Raw genomic sequence first — 19488 nt, forward strand, 5'->3', positions numbered from 1 at the left:
ATTCAGTCCAGGGACATGGGTGTCGCTGGTTGGCCAGCCTTTATTGTCCATCCCTGGTTGCCCTTGAGAAGGTGGTGGTGAGCTGTCTTTTTGAAACTTAGTAAAAAGTCTGACAACACCAGGTTTTAGTCCAACCGATTTATTTGATAGTAAACTCACAAGCTTTCGAGGGGACTCCCTCTTCGTCAGGTGAATGAAGAGTTCTGGCCTCGGACAGAGCATATAAAGCACAGACAGTTTAGAGATTACTGATTAGAATGCGAATCTTTACACCTAACCTGCTGTTCAAGTCCTAAAGTGGCTGACAATGTGTGTGGAAGGAGCACTGATCACAGGTTAAAAAGATGTGTATTGTCTCCAGACAGCACAGTGAGTGAGGTTTTGCAAACCCAGGCAAGTCATGGGGGTTACAGATAGTGCGACACGAACCCAAGATCCCTGTTGAGACCGTCCTCATGTGTGTGGAACTTGGCTATCAGTCTCTGCTCAGCGACTGCGCTGTCGTGTGTCGTGAAGGCCGCCTTGGAGAACGCTTACCCGAAGCTCCGAGGCTGAATGCCCGTGACCACTGAAGTGTTCGCCAACAGGAAGGGAACAGTCTTGCCTGGTGACTGTCGAGCGATGTTCATTCATCCGTTGTCGTAGCATCTGCATGGTCTCCCCAACGTACCATGCTTCGGGACATCCTTTCTTGCAACGTATCAGGTAGACAATGTCGGCCAAGTTGCAAGAGTATTTACCGTGTACCTGGTGGATGGTATTCTCACGTGATGATGGTATCCATGTCGATGATCCGGCATGTCTTGCAGAGGTTGCTGTGGCAAGGTTGTGTGGTGTTGTGGTCACTGTTCTCCTGAAGACTGGGTAGTTTGCTGCAAACAATGGTCTGTTTGAGGTTGAGTGGTTGTCTGAAGGCAAGAAGTGGGGGTGTGGGGATGGCCCTGGCGAGATGTTCGTCTTCATCAATGATATGTTGAAGACTCCGGAGAAGATGTCGTAGCTTCTCCGCTCCGGGGAAGTACTGGACGACGAAGGATACTCTGTCCACTGTGTCACGTGTTTGTCTTCTGAGGAGATCGGTGCGGTTTTTCGCTGTGGCGCATCGGAAATGTCAATCTATGAGTCAAGCGCCATATCCTGTTTCAGGATATGGCGACAGTTCCGATGCGCCACAGCGAAAAACCGCACCGATCTCCTCAGAAGACAAACATGGGACACAGTGGACAGAGTACCCTTCGTCGTCCAGTACTTCCCCAGAGCGGAGAAGCTACGACATCTTCTCCGGAGTCTTCAACATATCATTGATGAAGACGAACATCTCGCCAGGGCCATCCCCACACCCCCACTTCTTGCCTTCAGACAACCACTCAACCTCAAACAGACCATTGTTCGCAGCAAACTACCCAGTCTTCAGGAGAACAGTGACCACAACACCACACAGCCTTGCCACAGCAACCTCTGCAAGACATGCCGGATCATCGACACGGACACCATCATCATGTGTGAGAATACCATCCACCAGGTACATGGTAAATACTCTTGCAACTTGGCCGACATTGTCTACCTGATACGTTGCAAGAAAGGATGTCCCGAAGCATGGTATGTTGGGGAGACCATGCAGATGCTATGACAACGGATGAATGAACATCGCTCGACAATCACCAGGCAAGACTGTTCCCTTCCTGTTGGCGAACACTTCAGTGGTCACGGGCATTCAGCCTCGGAGCTTCGGGTAAGCGTTCTCCAAGGCGGCCTTCACGACACACGACAGCGCAGTCGCTGAGCAGAGACTGATAGCCAAGTTCCACACACATGAGGACGGCCTCAACAGGGATCTTGGGTTCATGTCGCACTATCTGTAACCCCTGTGACTTGCCTGGGTTTGCAAAACCTCACTCACTGTGCTGTCTGGAGACAATACACATCTCTTTAACCTGTGATCAGTGCTCCTTCCACACACATTGTCAGCCACTTTAGGGCTTGAACAGCAGGTTAGGTGTAAAGATTCGCATTCTAATCAGTAATCTCTAAACTGTCTGTGCTTTATATGCTCTGTCCAAGGCCAGAACTCTTCATTCACCTGACGAAGAGGGAGTCCCCTCGAAAGCTTGTGAGTTTACTATCAAATAAATCGGTTGGACTAAAACCTGGTGTTGTCAGACTTTTTACTGTGTTTACCCCAGTCCAACGCCGGCACAGCCACATCATTTTTGAATCATTGCAGTCCATGTGCCGTAGGTTGACCCACAATGTCATTAGGGAGGGAATTCCAGGATTTGGACCCAGCGACTATGATGGAATGGTGATATATATGAAGAAATACAAGGGAAATACTCATCTGAACTCAGCAGGTTATGGGGCAATGTGCATTTAAAAGTATGAGGAGAGGCACAGAAGTTACTTGCAGTCATTGAGAGATCAGATATGAGGTGGACCATAGAAAAAACTGTGAAAGATTTAAAATGGAGGGCGAGAGAAAGCTCTTCTCCCAGTTGGATAGATTTGGATTAAATCGGTGTAATCAGCAGCTACCAAGTAAAGCAGAGGGGGGGATTATCACTCACTTCACATTCTTGGACAGAGTCAAGATCTATCCCAAAAAGTTGTAAGGCTGTGGAATTAAAAGAAGAAACATTGCCAGTGGCCATCAAGTGGCTGGCACTGGAGGGCCCACACACCCACTCCCACCCACACACCCACTCCCACCCACACACCCATTTCCACCCACCCACTTACTCACTTCCACCCACCCATTTCCATCCACCCACTTCCACCCACCCACTTCCACCCACTTACTCACTTCCACCCACCCACCCACCCACCCACTCCCACCCCTGTTCTCTCTCCAGGGTTAGTGATTGAGGAAACTTTTGCAGGCAAGGGGAGATGTGTTTGGATATGTGCTGGGAGTTAAATCCTATAAAAGTCAACTTGGGAGACCAAATTCACCTCACCTGCAGGTAGGTGTGAAGGCAGCTGCCCGGGAAGCTATTTGAATATACAAAAGGTCATGAAACTCTGTTTTAACTTCGGATTCTGGCTTTAGCGGACAGCGGGCCTCTTTGCTGAGCTGTGAGCAATTTGCCATGGTCACTGAGGTGAGTGTGCAGTGAGGGGGAGGAACACCCCTTCAGTGAAACTGACAGACTGAGAAACCTTTCATTCGTGAAAGTGATGAGCTGCGACCATGGCCAGGTGAAAGGCAGCTACTGCTCACAGCGCTCTTCCTCAGGTACCTGACAGGTGAGTGCCAACTTCTTGGAAGTCACTTCATCCATGTAGTCCTTCACTCATCTTCAATGTGCTCACTGGCTGCCTGCCCCAACATGGTTTGGGAGCAGTTCTTCCCTGTACCTCTGATCAAGAGCAGCAGCAAGACCAACACAACTGCTTTCTTCCCGATCTCTGCAATAGGGCAGAGAGGAAGGACACAGAGATCAAGCCCCAAGGAAGCAGGAGACCCAAACCCAAGTCTACAGACTGCGAGAGAGGGAACACTGATGCCTCAGGAGCCTCCCGTTTTCAGATAGTTGCTGACATCTGCAGCCTCCTGAAAAGAGAAACATTGCCAGGGCCATCAAGCAGCCGGACTAGAGGGCCCACTCCTACCCATCCACATCCACCCACTCCTACCCACCCACCCACACCCACTCCTACCCACCTACCCACCCACACCCACTCCTACACTCCCACCCACTCCTACCCACTCATCCACCCCCACCCTCCCACTCCTACCCACCCACACCCACCCACCCTCTCCTATCCACCCCTACCCATCCACCCACCCACCCATCCACCCACTCCTACCCATCCACCCACCCACCCACTCCTACCCACCCACACCCACCCTGGTTCTCTGCCTCGGAGGTTGAGTGCTTGTTTCTTTCCCCCGAGGAGAGAAAGCAGTGAATTCTGAGTGTTAGAAAATGGTTTGTATGCATTACAGTGAATGACAACATTTATGGAAGGTGATTGTGAGGCCGAAGTTTGAGAGGACAACAGGCTGAGGGTTAGTGTGTGTATTGACTGTGTGGATAGAGATGTGAGATGTCTGGACAGAATAAAGAATGCAGCTGTAAGGTGTACTGTTTTAAGGAGAGCCGTGAAGGAGGATGCTGGGAAAGTCAGATGGCCGAATGGCCTCCTTCTGCATTGTATGATTCTATGATCTCGGTCACCCAAATAGATAAACAAACATCCAAATCAGGGATATACTTCTGAGGCTATATAAGGCTCTGGTCAGATCCTATTTGGAATATTGTGAGCAGTTTTGGGCTCCATATCTGAGGGAGAATGTGCTGGAAAGAATCCAGAGGGGGTTCACAAGAATGATTCCTGGAATGAAGAGCTTGTCGTATAAGGAAAGGTTGAGGACTCTAGGTCTACTTTTGGAGTTTAGAAGAATGAGGGGGGGATCTTATTGAAACTTACAGGATACTGTGAAGCCTGGATACAGTGGATGTGGAGAGGATGTTTCCACTAATAGGAAAAACTAGAACCAGGGGGCACAACCTCAGGCTAAAGGGATGATCCTTTAAGCCAGAGGTGAGGAGGAATTTCTTCAGCAGGAGAGTGGTGAATCTGTGGAACCCTTTGCCGCAGAAGGCTGTGGAGGCCAGGTCATTGAATGTCTTTAAGACAGAGACAGATAGGTTATTGATTCATAAGGGGATCTGGGGTTACAGGGAAAAGGCAGAAGAATGGGGTTGAGAAAAATATCAGCCATGATTGAATGGCAGAGCAGACTCGATGGGCCGAGTGGCCTAATTCTGCTCTGATATCCTATGGTCTTATGGTCTAAACACTCCTGTGTTCCCTGATCCAGCAATATGTCAATTTTAAAATTCACATCCTTGTTTTAAAGTCCCCGTATGGCCTTGCCCTTCCCTACCTCTAGAACCTCTTCTAGTCCCACAACCCTCCAAGATATCAGCACTCCTCCGATTTTGGCTTCTTGCACCTCCCCTGTTTTCACTGAGTCACCATTGACAACCATTTCTTAAGTGCTGGGACCCAAACCTCTCCTTCTTTAAGATACATTGGAAAAACTACTTCCTACCAAGCTTTAGGTCAACCTTGTCTTTCTGTATGTCACAATGTCACATTTGTTTGCTAATGTTCCAATGAAGCACCTTCGAACATTTGGCTACATTGAACATGCGATATAAAGGCAAGTTGTTGTTCCTGTTGTGAGTCGAGTGGCACCAGCAAAATTCTGAAAGCAGGATACGGGCCCTATATCCAAGCTGGGATGGAATTGGGCTCCAGAGAGACCAGAGGAGCTGGCGGAACACAAAGAATGATTGACAGCTCATAGAAATCTTTACAAAGCTCAGCAAAGATAAAGTTAATATCAAGCAGAAGCCAACAGCAGGGAGAACATGTCTGTCAGTCAGACGGAATGTCTTTGATACTTGGTTCTAGCTTCTGTTGTGCACCCCTTGTCTCTCTTGTATCCCTTCCTTGGAGATTTCTTCCTTGGGTGGCACAGTGGTTAGCGCTGCTGCCTCATAGCACCAGGGACTCAGGTTCAGTTCTGGCCTTGGATGACTGTCTGTGCGAGTCTGCAGATTCTCCCTGTGTCTGTGTGGGTTTCCTCTGGGTGCTCCGGTTTCTTCCCACACTCCAAAGATGTGTGGTTAGGCTCATTGTCCGTGCTAAAGTGACCCTTAATGTCGGGGGGATTCGCAGAGTAAATGTGTGGAGTTACGGGAAGAGGGCCTGAGTGGGATTGTGGTTGGTACAGACTCCATGGGCTGAATGACGTTCTCTGTGCTATAGGGATTCTATAATTCTAGAGATTTCAATAATTTCATATTTTCTTTTGCCCAAAGTGCTAATTCATTTATGCCTCATTTGAATATTGGCCTCTATTCAGTCAATAGAGGTGACAGGTTGGCACAATGGTTAGCATTGCTGTTTTACAGCGCCAGGGACCCTGCATTCGATACCCAGCTTGGGTCACTGTCAGTGCGGGGTCTGCACATTCTCCCCTTGTCTGCATGGGTTTCCTCCAGGTGCTCTGGTTTCCTCCTGCAGTTTGAAAGACGTGCTGGTTAGATGCTAAATTCTCTCTCAGTGTTCCTGAACAGGTGCCGGAGTGTGGCGACTGGGGGATTTTCACAGTAACTTCATTGCAGTGTTAATGTAAGTCTACTTGTGACACTGATAATTAAATTTATTGCTTGAACAACCCCCTTGTTCACTTCTACAAGGTTCTCATTATCCTTGTGAAGAAATTTTCACTAAAGCCAAAATATTTCAATGTTGCATTAACACATCCTCAGCTGGTTGTCTGCTCCCATCACCAAGTGAACTATTTGCACTGGTGACAGACGGGTGACAGACCGGTGACAGACCTGTGGCAACTCAGCCGCAACGATGTTCTTTTTTTGACTCAGGCAGGTTTGCATGGCAGACTGTGAGATTGCACTGCTGAGTGTTTGCTCTGTATGAGTGGGCCAAATATTTCCCACCACTGAAACCCTAGCGACAACACTGCTAACAACTGCTACACAAACTCCAGCTTCAGGGTAGCAGTGGTGTGGAATCAAAAGCTGTGAGTGAACACATGTAAATCTGAGTGTCATAATGCAATTGTGTATGTTTGCAGGTAATTATGCATGTGCAATGTGTGCATTTTAGTGTGTGCGTTGGGTGTTTATATGGTACGCGTGTGATGCATGTGTTTATGCAGGGCCCGATTCTCCCAAAAACATTCTAAGTGCTGAATTGGTGGGAAAAATGGTGTAAATCACCATTGTTATCTCAGTGGGAGTTCAGACTCGAATATCCTACACTCTTGTGCACTGCAGAGATCACAATCATGAATATCCTTAAAAGCTCGGGTTTGGGAGGGGGGTGTTGCTATTCATGCCCGATTCTGGCAGTTCCAGGACTTTGCGCATGCGCAGTGGCCCCGATCTGTCAGTCTCCTGTTTGCTGGCCGGCTCGATCGCTGGCCAACCCAGGACCCTTGCAATGCTGCCCCCCCCCCGCCCAACCCTCCCCCTGCCCAATTACAGCTCCCACGACCATTCTCGGGCCAGCCCCAACCTCCCCTCCATTCCGGAGCGTCCTGATCTCCAGCCACCACACCCCCCCACTGCAGGAACGATCCCCCCCACACCCCCAACCCGGGCAGACCCCTCCACCCCAGCAGACCCCTACCATGGGAGGCAAACCCCACTTCCCCCTGCCCCCTTCCAGCCTACTGGCTTCCCTTCGGCCCCGACCGATCTCCATGCAAAGTGGTAGTGGGACCCCCTACTCCCACCGATCGCTCTTAGGCCCTGTCCACAATAGGCCTTGCTCCCTTGGCACTACCCCATTCCTGGTGGGCAGTGCCAAAGTGCCCCTTGGGCAGTGTTGGGGTGCCTATGCACAGGGGGCACTACCCCTCGCCGGCTAAGCCCCTGGGACCCCAATTGTCCCCTTTCACTCCAGCGGGGTCTCCTGCTAGTTCCCCAAACATCAGAAGCTAATCTAAACCTTGAAGGAATGAAATACCCCTGGTGGGGTGGGAGATGCTATTGGGCCTGGAGAACTCAGTCCCGGGCCCAAAAATCACATTTAAGTTACACGAAAAACAGATTAAAATCATTTACCTGGTCTTTCCGCTAGTTTCCAGCGCAATCTCAACCGTGCCTGCTCTCCAGAGGTGGGAGACACGCATGTGTCAAGACGCATGTGCCAATCATGTGAAATGGCCGACACGCGTATCTCCCAATCCAATGTGCAAAAAAATTAGCACATCGTGACCGGAGAATTAGGCCCCCTGTGTTTGCAGGTGTGAGGGTGCATGTGTGTGTGTGTGTGTGTGTGTGTGTGTGTGTGTGTGTGTGTGTGTGCGTGCATGTGTGTGTATGTGTTATGAATGTTGTGAGCGTGAGGGTTTAGTGTGTGTATGTTGTGTGTGTTGTGAAGATGTGTGTATGTATGTGTGTGTGTTGTGCGTGTTGTGAGGGTGTATGTGTGTGTGCTGTGTACGTGGGTGTGTGATTACATGTTTTGTCCAACATTCACTGGGGTCGGGGTAATGTTTGATTCCACACAATGGTGTAAACAGGCACTAGTCAACTGACAGCCCCTTAAACCTCACACACACTGAAGTCAGTGAAATACACATTGTATAATATGTTGAATGAGTTGCTGACTCACTGTCACCTGTTCCATATCACTGCACAGAGTCTAAATTACCCCCAATTTGTCTGTTGAAGCAGTTAGGCTGTGTACACCTGTTAAATATTCAGCAGAAAATTATTATTCTCGCTGTTTATACCTGGTGTACTCATTCTGTCTCCAGTCTGGGCTTTGGTTCAAGTAATCACCATCATTGTTTGTGTTTGATAAATACAAGGGCCCTGGCTGAGTTAATGTCCTGGCTGCACTGAGCAACACTGAGCCACAAGCAAGTCCCAGCCAGATGGGGTTTTCCTCACACCCCCACCCCCAGACTGAGCTGCGATTGTAGAAGTGACCCACCATTGGCCAGCGGTGGGATTTCCAGTCCCACCACTGGCAACAGGGTTTCCCCTTGTTCGCACCCCTGCCACTAGGAAATACCGGGGGCGGGAGGTCGCCATCAGTGGCACCGGCTGGAATAACCCTCCCCTAATTAGCCTGTCACAGGGTTAGGGGCTGGTGAAATCATCCAGCCACCCCCCCCTCCTTCTATACAGCAACCGGGGGCACAACTGGATATTGTGAAAGCACGGGGCTGGGCAGCACAGTGGTTAACACTGCTGCCTCACAGCACCAGGGACCCGGGCTCGATTCCCACCTTGGGTCACTGTTTACATGGAGTCTGCAAGTTCTCTCCATGTCTGCATGGGTTTCCTTCTGGGTGCTCCGGTTTCCTCCCACTGTCATTGGCCATGCTAAATTCTCCTCAGTATAGGAGAACAGGTTGGAGTGTGGCAACAAGGGGATTTTCACAGTAACTTCTTTGCAGTGTGACACTAATAAATAAAATTAAACTCCTGCATGGATATCCTGCCAACCATTTGGGCTCACACAGAACAGCCAGTTAAAAGGTATCGTGAAGCTGTCGGCACAGTGTGAAATTGTATTCCTTCCAGGGGCTAGCACAACAATGATGGCCCAAATGGCCACCTTCTGTCATTTATAAATCTACAATTTAATCCAATCCGATCTAGATGGGGGTAAGAACGCAGCATCTAATCATCAGAGACTCTGCTGATGATGCCAACTAGAATAATATATTTACAGGGCACCTGATTCCTGAATGCAAGTTGGATGGAAAGTAGAGCAGTTCCTTTTCCGAACCAGTGCCCGGTGATGCCTCACTGATGGCACCAACGTACTATTTGGAATCGCATTAACATCGATGCCACATTAATGATTGGGAATCACAGGGATGCTACAGAGAGGATCCACCAACACTGGGGTATTGTTAGCCAGTGTTAATCAATGACAGTAACACCTCTCGTTCTACCAAGTACCGAAACACGTTAACACTTCGCTATTGCCACTTTCTGAAATATTCCCCTTACAACCTGATCCAATCTGGCTGCACTCATGTCAGTAAGAATTATTGAGGTTTACAACTGGGAAGGTTAGTTGGAGGGGGGTTGAGGGATGGAGAGGGGTGGGGGGGGGAGAGGAGGGTTTATTAGAGTGGTTCAAAATAATGCAGGGTTTTGATGGAGGAGGTAAAGAGAAACTTCCCGGTTGCAGGGTGGCTGGTAACCAGAGGACCTGGATTCAAGGTAACTGGCAAACCAAGTGGGGGTGTGCAACATGCAGGTATATTTCACAGAGTGGATTGTGATCTGGAATATACTGCCTGCAAGAGTGGTAGAAGCAGATTTAAGAGTAACTTTCAAAATACTCAAAAGGTGGGGGGGAAATATTTGCGGGATAATGGGGAAAGTGACAGGGAAATGGGAGGACTTTGATAACAGCTGACACAGGCATGATGGACCGAATGGCCTCTTTCTGTGCTGTACCATCCTACAGTTCACTCGGTCCAAGTTCGCAATGGTCTGATGTTATACTTGGGATCGCCGTGAGGTCACGAATGATTCTTAAAATTGCTCTTTTTGTTTTTACTTGTCTTTTCCGCAGATCAAGCAAGTCATGGGACTAAAGGGCCTTTTCCACAGAAATCCAAAGCAGGCTTCGCTCGACAGTCATGTTGCTGTACTGCTCACTCGCAAGCACTCTTTTAGCAGTCAAATCCTCCGCAGGACTGCCAGTGCCCCCACCAAAGGGCAGCAGAAGAGCAAAAAGGGCTTTCCTCAAATCTTCCTAGATACCAAAGACTGCAGTTCAGAGGGAGCGAGTGAATCTGACGACACGTCCCAGCCTCAGTTTGATCAGGATGCTGAATGTTCTGAGGCTGCTCCGGAAGGTGCTGGAAGTGCTGGCACTGATGGGGGAGTGCAGACAGAGGTCTTTAAAGGTAAGGGGACGAGCCAGGTGTCGGGGGAAGGTCAGAAGCCACGTGCAACTGCGGGTGTGGTATTTAGCGAGCCTTTAAGGCGGGCGCACCGAGTGCGCATACTGGAGCCTGAGGAGCAGAGGCAAGGCGTGTTTACCAGGTGTGCCATAAATGGCTGCGGTAGGATTGGCATGGCCACCAATTGTATGAAATGCGTCATTGGTTCTAGGGAGAGCCCAGATCTAGAACGCAAGTGGAAAGGACGTGTCCACCAGCCAGACCCCCTGGCAGCGGGCAAGCGGGCACGTCAGTGCGGTTCCTCCGAGAACGAACGGTTGATTCCCGCCGTCCAATGCCAACCCAAGCAGAGGTGGCGATGCCAGATTGTCCACGGCGTTGGTTGCAGCAGTGGCGAGGTCGCCCAATTGGAGGTCGCCGGCAAGGGCTGCGACTCACCTGGGTCTCAAAGCCTCGAGAGTCTGAGTGGCCTGGAGCAGTCCTGTCACTTGGCGCAGAACCCTCAGAAGTGTCCAGGCACCCTTCAACGTGAAATGAACTCTTTGTTTGTACAAAAGATGGAGGAAATCCGAAGCAAGTCTCCAATCTTTTCCACGGGTAAGACCTGAATGGACCTTTTTTGTTGACCCATCTTTTGCTTCGTAGATCGTCCTGTGGCTATGGCCAACATCACCCGTGTCCAGCTGACCCTAAACCCTCTGAGCCAGCCAGAATGCCATGCCAACTATAGGTTTTGCCATCTGTTATTGCTTGAGAAAACCTAAACAGGAAGTGAAATGCTAAGTTAGAGCTGCTTATTGTTTTAGTATCTCATATGCCTACATAGCAATTCAAAGGACCCTTGCTTGCAAATGCACTGCCAGAGGAGGTGGTAGAATTAGATACAACAGCAATGATTAAGAGGCATCTTGGATAGGCAGGGAATAGAGGGATACAGACCACATAGAGGCAAAAGGCCTTCAGTTTAGAAAGGTGTCATGTGTTGGTGCAGGCATTTTGGGCCAAAGGGCCTGTGCTGTACTGTACTACTCTTTGACCTTTGTTTTCGCTTAAAGGTTGCCTTCAAATGGTCCAAATCAGCCAAATGTGGTGCCAATATTTTGGTGGGTATATGAATTTAGATTGCTGCAGGTTTTGGAGGATGGAGATTGGGATGGTCTCCATACAACCACCTTGGGCAGTAGCAGTATGCTTAAGCCTTGCTAAGGTACCAGGAGCTCCTAGTCTTTCCAGAGTGGAAAAGCAATGCAGTGCCTGGTAATTTGACTAAGTACTGGAACAGTACCACGTTGCAGCAAGGATTGACCTCGGCTTTCATAGTTAATATCAGTTGGCACTCAGGGCTGGTAAATTAGCCTGGGTGGCCTTGACTAATTGTGCATGTGATGTGGCGCAACCCTGGCTTCATTAACTCACCTCATCCTTACCAGACATTCATCCCATCAACAACTATGACAGGCTAGCTCCAAGCAGATGGTCCAATTGAAGGGTCAAGAGCGAGGGGCCATAGATACTGGAGGAAATGGGAGAACAGAGGGAGGAGAAACATATGGAGATATGAGGCTCTGAATTTCACTCCCAGCCTTTATAGTTGAGGCAGAATTGGATGAAGGAAAAGGGGTTAAAGAGAAAAGTGGCCAAATGTGATTCAAACTGTTTGCGTTGAGGGAAGGTAAAGGGGCAGGAAGCTAAACCAGAGCAGCACAAGAGCAACTTTGATAAATGCAAGGAAAATGGGTTCAAAATATAAAACTTTTTTATTTTTAAAAGCTGAGTTTCCACCTTTCCACTTGCGCTGACCTCCCTACACCACTGAACCCCTTAGGCCAAAGTGTGGGATCACAGAATCACAAAATTGTTACAGGGCGTAAGGAGGCCATTTGGCCCCTCATGTCTATGCTGGCTCTTGGCAGGAACAATTCACATTGAGCCACGCCTCTGCCTTCTCCCCATAACCTTGTGCATTCTTCCTTTCCAGAGACAATCTGAATCCCTCTTGAATGCCTCGACTGAACTTTCCTCCGCCACATTCTCAGGCAGTGCATTCCATTAGCTGCATGAAAAGATTTTCCTTATGTTACCATTGCTTCTCTTACCAATCACCTTAAATCTTTGTCCCCTTGTTCTTGATGAGTATGACTTGGCAATGAATTGAACCCTAATTTTAACCCAGGGGTGCAGGGAGAACAAAGTCAGCAGAGATTCAGGTGATTTTATTTCCTAGGCATTGTTTTTCTTGAATTGAGGACTCACGACATGCCGCTCCTTGAGCCTGCTCTATCATTTAATTTGATCATGGCTGATCATCTATCTCCAATCCATTCTCCCTCCCCCTCCCCATATCCCTTGATTCTCCAAGAGAGCAAGAATCTGACTATCCCAGCCTCAAATCTACTTGGTAGCATGAGCTTTCAGAGTGCTGCTCCTTCATCAGGTGAGTGGGAGTTGGGTTCACAAACAGGGCATGTATCAATACAAACTCAATTACAAGATAATGGTTAGAATGCGAGTTCACATTCCAATCATTATCTTGTAAATTGAGTTTGTGTCTATATATGCCCTATTTGTGAACACAACTCCCATTCACCTGATGAAGGAGCAGTGCTCCAAAAGCTCATGCTCCAAAATAAACCTGTTGAACTTTAACCTAGTGTTGTGAGACTTCTTACTGTGCCTACCCCAGTCCAAACGCCAGCAACTCCATATTAAATCAACTTGACAAGGGAGTATCCACAACCCTCAGGGGTAGTGAATTCCAAAGATTCACAACCCTTTGAATGAAGAAAGTCGTCCTCCTCTTGGGTAACTAATCAGCCCCTTATCTTGAGACTGTGTCCCTGTGTTCGAGATTCCCCAGCCAGGGGAAACAATCTCTGTGTCTATCCTTTTAAGCCCCCTTCAGAGTATTTCACATTTCAGTGAGATTGTCTCTCATTCTTCTACACGCCAAAGTCTATAGATTCAATTTTCTTAGCCTCTCATCATAGACATTTATCTCACCCCAAAAACAAATCTAATGAACTTTCACTGCACTGTCTCCAGAGCCTCCATATATAAGGCCATAAGGCCTAACTGAAGTCCATGTAGACAACGTCCACTGCCCTACCCTCATCAATCATCTTTGAGGAAGTGACTAAGATAATTGATGAGGATAGAGCAGTGGATGTTGTCTACATGGACTTCACTAAGTCCATGTAGACAAAGTCCCTCATGGCACACTGGCAGAGAAGGTGAAGTCACTCCGGATCAGAGGTGAGCTGGCAACATGGATACAGAACAGGCTCTGTCACAGAAGACAGAGGGTAGCAGTGGAAGGGTGCGTTTCTGAATGAAGGGTTATGACAAGTGGCATTCCTTAGGGATCAGTGCTGGGACCTTTGCTATTTGTAATATATATAAATGATTTGGAGGAAAATGTAACTGGTTTGATTAGTAAGTTTGCGGACGACGCAAAGGTTGGTGGAATTGCAGATAGCAATGAGGACCATCAAAGGATACAGCAGGATATAGATTGGCTGGAGACTTGGACGGAGAGATGCAGATGGAGTTTAATCTGGACAAATGTGAGGTAATGCATTTTGGAAGGTCTGATACAGATGGGAAATATACAGTAAATGGCAGAATCCTTAAGAGTATTGATAGGCAGAGGGATCTGGATGTATAGGTACACAGGTCACTCAAAGTGGCAATGCAGGTGGAGTAGGTAGTTAAGGCATATGGCATGCTTGCCTTCATTGCTGGGGCATTGAGTTTAAAAATTGGCAAGTCATGTTGCAGCTTTATAGAACCTTAGTTGGGCCGCACTTGGAACATAGTATTCAATTCTGGAGGCTTTGGAGAGGGTACAGAAAAGATTTACCAGAATGTTGCCTGACATGGAGGGCATTAGCTATGAGAAAAGGTTGGAGAAACTTGGTTTGTTCTCACTGGAATGATGGAGGTTGAGGGCGACCTGATAGAAGTCTACAAGATTATGAGAGGCATGGACTGGATTATAAGAAGCTTTTTCCCAGAGTGGAAGTCAATTACTGGGGCATTGGTTTAAAGGAGATGTATGAGGCAAATTTTTTAAACAGAGGGTGATGCATGCCTGGAACTCGCTGCTGGGGAAGTTGGTGGAAGCAGATATGCTTCCAGCGTAGAGTAGGAGGTTTTAGTTCAGTTGGGCAGCATGGTCTGCGCAGGGTTGAAGGGCTGAAGGGCCTGTTGCTGTGCTGTAATTTTCTTTATTCTTTGTGCTATTCCTCCTTTAGTATGGAAATCAAAACTGCACACAGTTCCTTGAGGATTGGGTTAAGCACTCCCGCTCCTCCCAATCCAGCTGGAGCCTCTAAACAGTCAAAAACAGCAGCATCTTGACTGTCAATGCTCCTACTTGCCGCTAGTTTTCTCTGCTTGGTCTGGGACTGTGCAGCTCGTAATCATTTGGATGTCAAAACCTCATGCCCATTGCAATCACCTCAGCTGCCCTCTGTAATCAAGGCCTGGCATGTCTGGGAATGGACAATTGTCCCAAAGCCCGAAAAGTGCCAGTTAAGGAGCTCTTCCTTCTCCCTCACCAGCCCCTCCCTAACAACCCCTTACACTCCATCCCCCCATTTCTCGCCAACCCAATCCCATAAGTGATTTTAACCCTCCTCCTTTACCCCCTGGGGTAAAATCAGGCTTTTCAGATTTGCTGAACAGGTAATTCTAACCCACCCTCTGATGGTCGGGTTGGATTAAAACTGACACTAGTGTTTTTACTCTGAATGGAGAGCTGTGAGAAGCTGAGCTGTTAGCTGGTGCCTCTTTTGGTCTGAGTGTGACTTGCCTGAATTCCTTGATGTGCTTCCTTTCTTGTCTTTTGCTTCCTAATGCCTTTAACAGTTTGTAATGTTCTGCCCTTGCTGCCACTTGCAGTGGACAACTGACTTGGAGAGCAACACAAAGGTAAAGATCTGTTCCCCTTGGATTCCCCCTCTTGCTTCTTTGAACCTGTTGTTTAATCGACTGATAAACACTCACTTTCCAGTAAGAGTTGTACAAAGATGTCTCAATCCTGGGCCAAGCTGATGGGCGGGAGCGGGTGTTGGTGGCAGAAGGTGGGAGCTACCTTTAACACACATGTCAACTGGCTTTTGAACATTAATAAAGGTCCCTAAGGAATAAGCTTGAAGGTGAGAGAGAGAGAGAGAGGAAGAGATATCTCTTGTGCCCAAGATTTAATTAGGATGGCTTCATTCTTGAAACTTGACACTTTCCTGGTGTTTTAGAGTCAAAAATGTACATATTTTTTATTCATTCGTGGGACATGGGTGTCACTGGCTGGCCAGCATTTATTGCCCATCCCTAGTTACCCAAGGACAGTTAATCAACCACATTTCTATGGCTCTGGAGTCACATGTAGGCCAGACCAGGTAAGGAAGGCAGATTTCCTTTCCTAAAGGACATTTGTGAACCAGATGAGTTTTTCCAAAAATCAACCATGGTTTCACAGTCATCAGTAGACTCTTAATTCCAGATATGTTTATTGAATTTAAATTGCACCATCTGCCTTGGTAAGATTCAAACCCGTATCCCCAGAACATGAGTTGAATTTCTGGCTTAATAGCCTGGGGACAATACCACAAGGCCATCGCCTCCCCCTGTAAACAGTATGGGCGGAATCAAGCTATCCAGTGGTCTTTGTTGCTCTGACTCAGTGAATTCTACACTCACCTTTCAGTCAGCAGATCATGGGCTGAGATCCCACTCCAGAGACTTGAGCACAAAAGCCAGACCGATGTATTACTGAGGGAGTGCCGCAGTGCTGGAATGCTGTTTTTTTGGATGGGATGTTATAGTTGAGGTGTTGTCTGAGCTTGCAAACAAACACAAAAGATCCAGAGCAAGGACGTTCTCCAGAATATCCCGCCCAACACTTACCCCTCAACCAGCATCGCTGAAACTGATTTTTGGTCACTTTCACATTGCAGATTGTGGGATCTTGCTGTGTGGAAATTTGGCTGCCATGTTTCCTACATTACAAGTGCACCGATGTTTCAAAAAAGATCTTCATTAGTTGTAAAATGCTTTGGGATTTGCTGAGATCATGAATAGCACTATATATAAGATAGGAGGAGGAGTAGACCATTCGGTCCCTTGAACCTGCATCAATATTCCAAATGACCATTTCCAATCGTCTACCTCAACTCCACTTTCCTGCCTTGATTCCCCTTTTTGCCCAAAATCCTAACTTCCCTCCAACCCACCCAGGCTTTGAATACGTTGAGCTTTAATAGCTCTCTGAGAAAGAGAATTCCAAAGATTCACAACCCTGAGTGAAAAAATTTCTCCTCATCCTCAGTTCTAAATGTCTGATCCCTCATCCCCAGGCTGTGATTTCCCAGTCGTGGATTCTCCAGTCAGAAGAAAATGCCTGTCATAAGAACTTAAGAACTAGGAGCATGAGTAGGACATCTGGCCCCTCGAGCCTGCTCCGCCATTGAATAAAATGATGGCCAATCTTTTCATGGACTCAGCTCCACTTAACCGCCAGCTCACCATAACCCTTAATTCCTTTACTGTTCAAAAATTTATCTATTCTTGCCTTAAAAACATTTAACAAGGTGGCTTCCATTGCTTCACTGGGCAGGGAATTACACAGATTCACAACCCTTTGTGTGAAGAAGTTCCTCCTCAGCTCAGTCGTAAATCTGCTTCCCCTTATTTTGAGGCCATACCCCTTAATTCTAGTTTCACCCGACAGTGGAAACAACTTCCCTGCTGCTAGCTTAGCTATTGCCTTCAAAATCTTATATGTTTCTATAAGATCTCCCCTCATTCTTCTGAATTCCAATGAGTATAGCCTCAGTCTACTCAGTCTCTCCTCATAAGCCAACCCTCTCAGCCCTGGAATCAACGTAGTGAATCTCCTCTGCAGTCCCTCCAGTGCCAGTACATCCTTTCTCAAGTAAAGAGACCAAAACTGTACAGAGTGCTCCAGGTGTGGTCTCACCAGCACCTTGTCGAACCGTTCAAGAATTTTATGTTTGGATGAGGTCATCTCTCATTCTTCTGAACAGTGAATATTCTAGGCCCATTCTACTCAGATTCTGTTCAGAGGATAACCCCCTCACCACACCATTCCTCCCCCACCACCACCACCCCCACCCCACCCCCAGGATGGAAGACTGTCTGTTTTCCCAATGAACTGGTACAATTCTATTTTGGGGGTAATAGAATCCATTAAATGCAGAAGGAGGCCATTCAGCCCATCAAGCCTGCACCAACAACAATCCCTCTCAGGCCCTATCTCTGTAACCCCACGTATTTACCCTGCTAGTCCCCCTGACACTGAGGGGCAATTTAGCATGGCCAAGTCACCTAAACTGCGCACATATCTTTGGCAGTAGCAGTCACTAAGCAACCCAGTGGCCTCTTTTGCACTGTTTCCAAATTTCCTCTTCAACTGAAATCAAAGGGAAAGAGGATTGGCCTAGAAGGAGCTGCTGGTTAGCGACTGTCTATGTCCTGCTAAGTCACAATGCTTCACATAATTGGATGGGTCAGATCCCCCGCAGTATTGTCATTGGTGACGAGCAAGATTGGCAAATGGTCTTGCGCAACAATGACATTTCAAAAAATCAAAGAAGCACTTGTCTTTACACAGCAGCTTCCACATATCTGGAACATTCCCAAGGGCTTTGCAGCCAATGGGAGGTGGTCACCATTGTCATATAGGAAGACGTAGCAGTCATTTTTTCAACAGCAAAATCGCACTCATAGCAATGAGGTTTCATTAAAGGGAAGTCGTGTCTGACAAATTTACTGGAGTTCTATGAGGATGTGTCTAGGGCGGTGGATAGAGGAGAGCCGGTGGATGTGGTCTTTCTGGATTTTCAGAAGGCGTTTGATAAGGTACCTCACAAGAGGTTACTGCAGAAGGTCAGAGGACATGGAGTTGGGGGTAGGGTGTTAGCGTGGATAGAGGATTGGTTGTCAAATAGGAGGCAGAGAGTCGGGGTCAATGGGTGCTATTCAGATTGGCGGTTGGTGACTAGTGGGGTGCCCCAGGGGTCGGTGCTGGGGCCTCAGCTATTTACCATTTATATAGATGATCTGGAGGAGGGAACCGAGTGTAGGGTGTCGAAATTTGCTGATGACACCAAGATTGGGGGAAAGGCAAATTGTGCGGAGGGTGTGGAGAGTCTGCAGAAGGATCTAGATAGGCTGGGCGAATGGGCCAGGAAATGGCAAATGGAATTTAATGTTGGCAAGTGTGAGGTGGTCCACTTTGGTAGGAAGAATGGTAGGAAGGACTATTACTTACGTGGCGAAAAACTGCAGCAGGCGACGGTGCAGAGGGACCTCGGGGTCCTTGTGCATGAGTCGCAAAAACCCAGCCTGCAGGTGCAGCAGGTGGTCAGGAAGGCGAATGGGATGCTGGCCTTCATAGCGAGGGGGATTGAATATAAAAGTAGGGAGGTCTTGCTGCAGCTGTATAGGGCACTGGTGAGGCCGCAGCTGGAGTACTGTGTGCAGTTTTGGGCGCCGCACCTGCGCAAGGATATTTTGGCCTTGGAGGGAGTGCAGAGGAGGTTTACTAGGCTGATACCGGAGTTGAGGGGGTTGAGCTATGAGGAGAGGCTGAATAAACTAGGCTTGTACTCGTTAGAGTTTAGAAGAATGAGGGGAGATCTCATTGAGACGTATAAGATGATGAATGGGATGGATAGGATAGAGGTGGAAAGACTCTTCCCGCTCAAAAAAGACAGTAGGACTAGGGGGCACAGCCTCAAGATAAAGGGGGGGCGGTTCAGAACGGAGTTGAGGAGGAACTTCTTCACTCAAAGGGTGGTGAATCTCTGGAATTCTCTGCCCGTTGAAGTGGTGGAGGCTGCCTCGCTAAATATTTTTAAGAAGCGGGTTGATGGGTTTTTGATAAGAGAGGGGATTAAGGGTTATGGGGAGAGGGCGGGAAAGTGGAACTGAGCCACGACAGATCAGCCATGATCTTATTGAATGGCGGGGCAGGCTCGAAGGGCCAGATGGCCTACTCCTGCTCCTATTTCTTATGTTCTTATGTTCTTATGATGCTGGTG

The 19488-nt window shown here is 48.0% G+C and overlaps 1 protein-coding gene across 2 annotated transcripts in view; it reads left to right on the forward strand.

The window, feature by feature from the left end:
• The window catches only part of plch2a (phospholipase C, eta 2a), a 170606-nt gene that overhangs the window by 133016 nt on the left and 18102 nt on the right, over positions 1-19488 (forward strand). The window contains exon 22 of one of the 2 annotated variants that reach the window (XM_080215324.1): positions 10090-11020. In XM_080215324.1, the coding sequence (XP_080071450.1) occupies positions 10090-11020 (931 nt within the window). The remainder of the gene's footprint in view (positions 1-10089; positions 11021-19488) is intronic. The other variant, XM_080215323.1, reaches the window with a different exon arrangement.

This window comes from Carcharhinus amblyrhynchos, chromosome 30 (genome assembly GCF_965287045.1).
Source record: "Carcharhinus amblyrhynchos chromosome 30, sCarAmb.v2.hapA, whole genome shotgun sequence".
In the NCBI taxonomy this organism is placed as follows: Eukaryota; Metazoa; Chordata; class Chondrichthyes; order Carcharhiniformes; family Carcharhinidae; genus Carcharhinus; species Carcharhinus amblyrhynchos.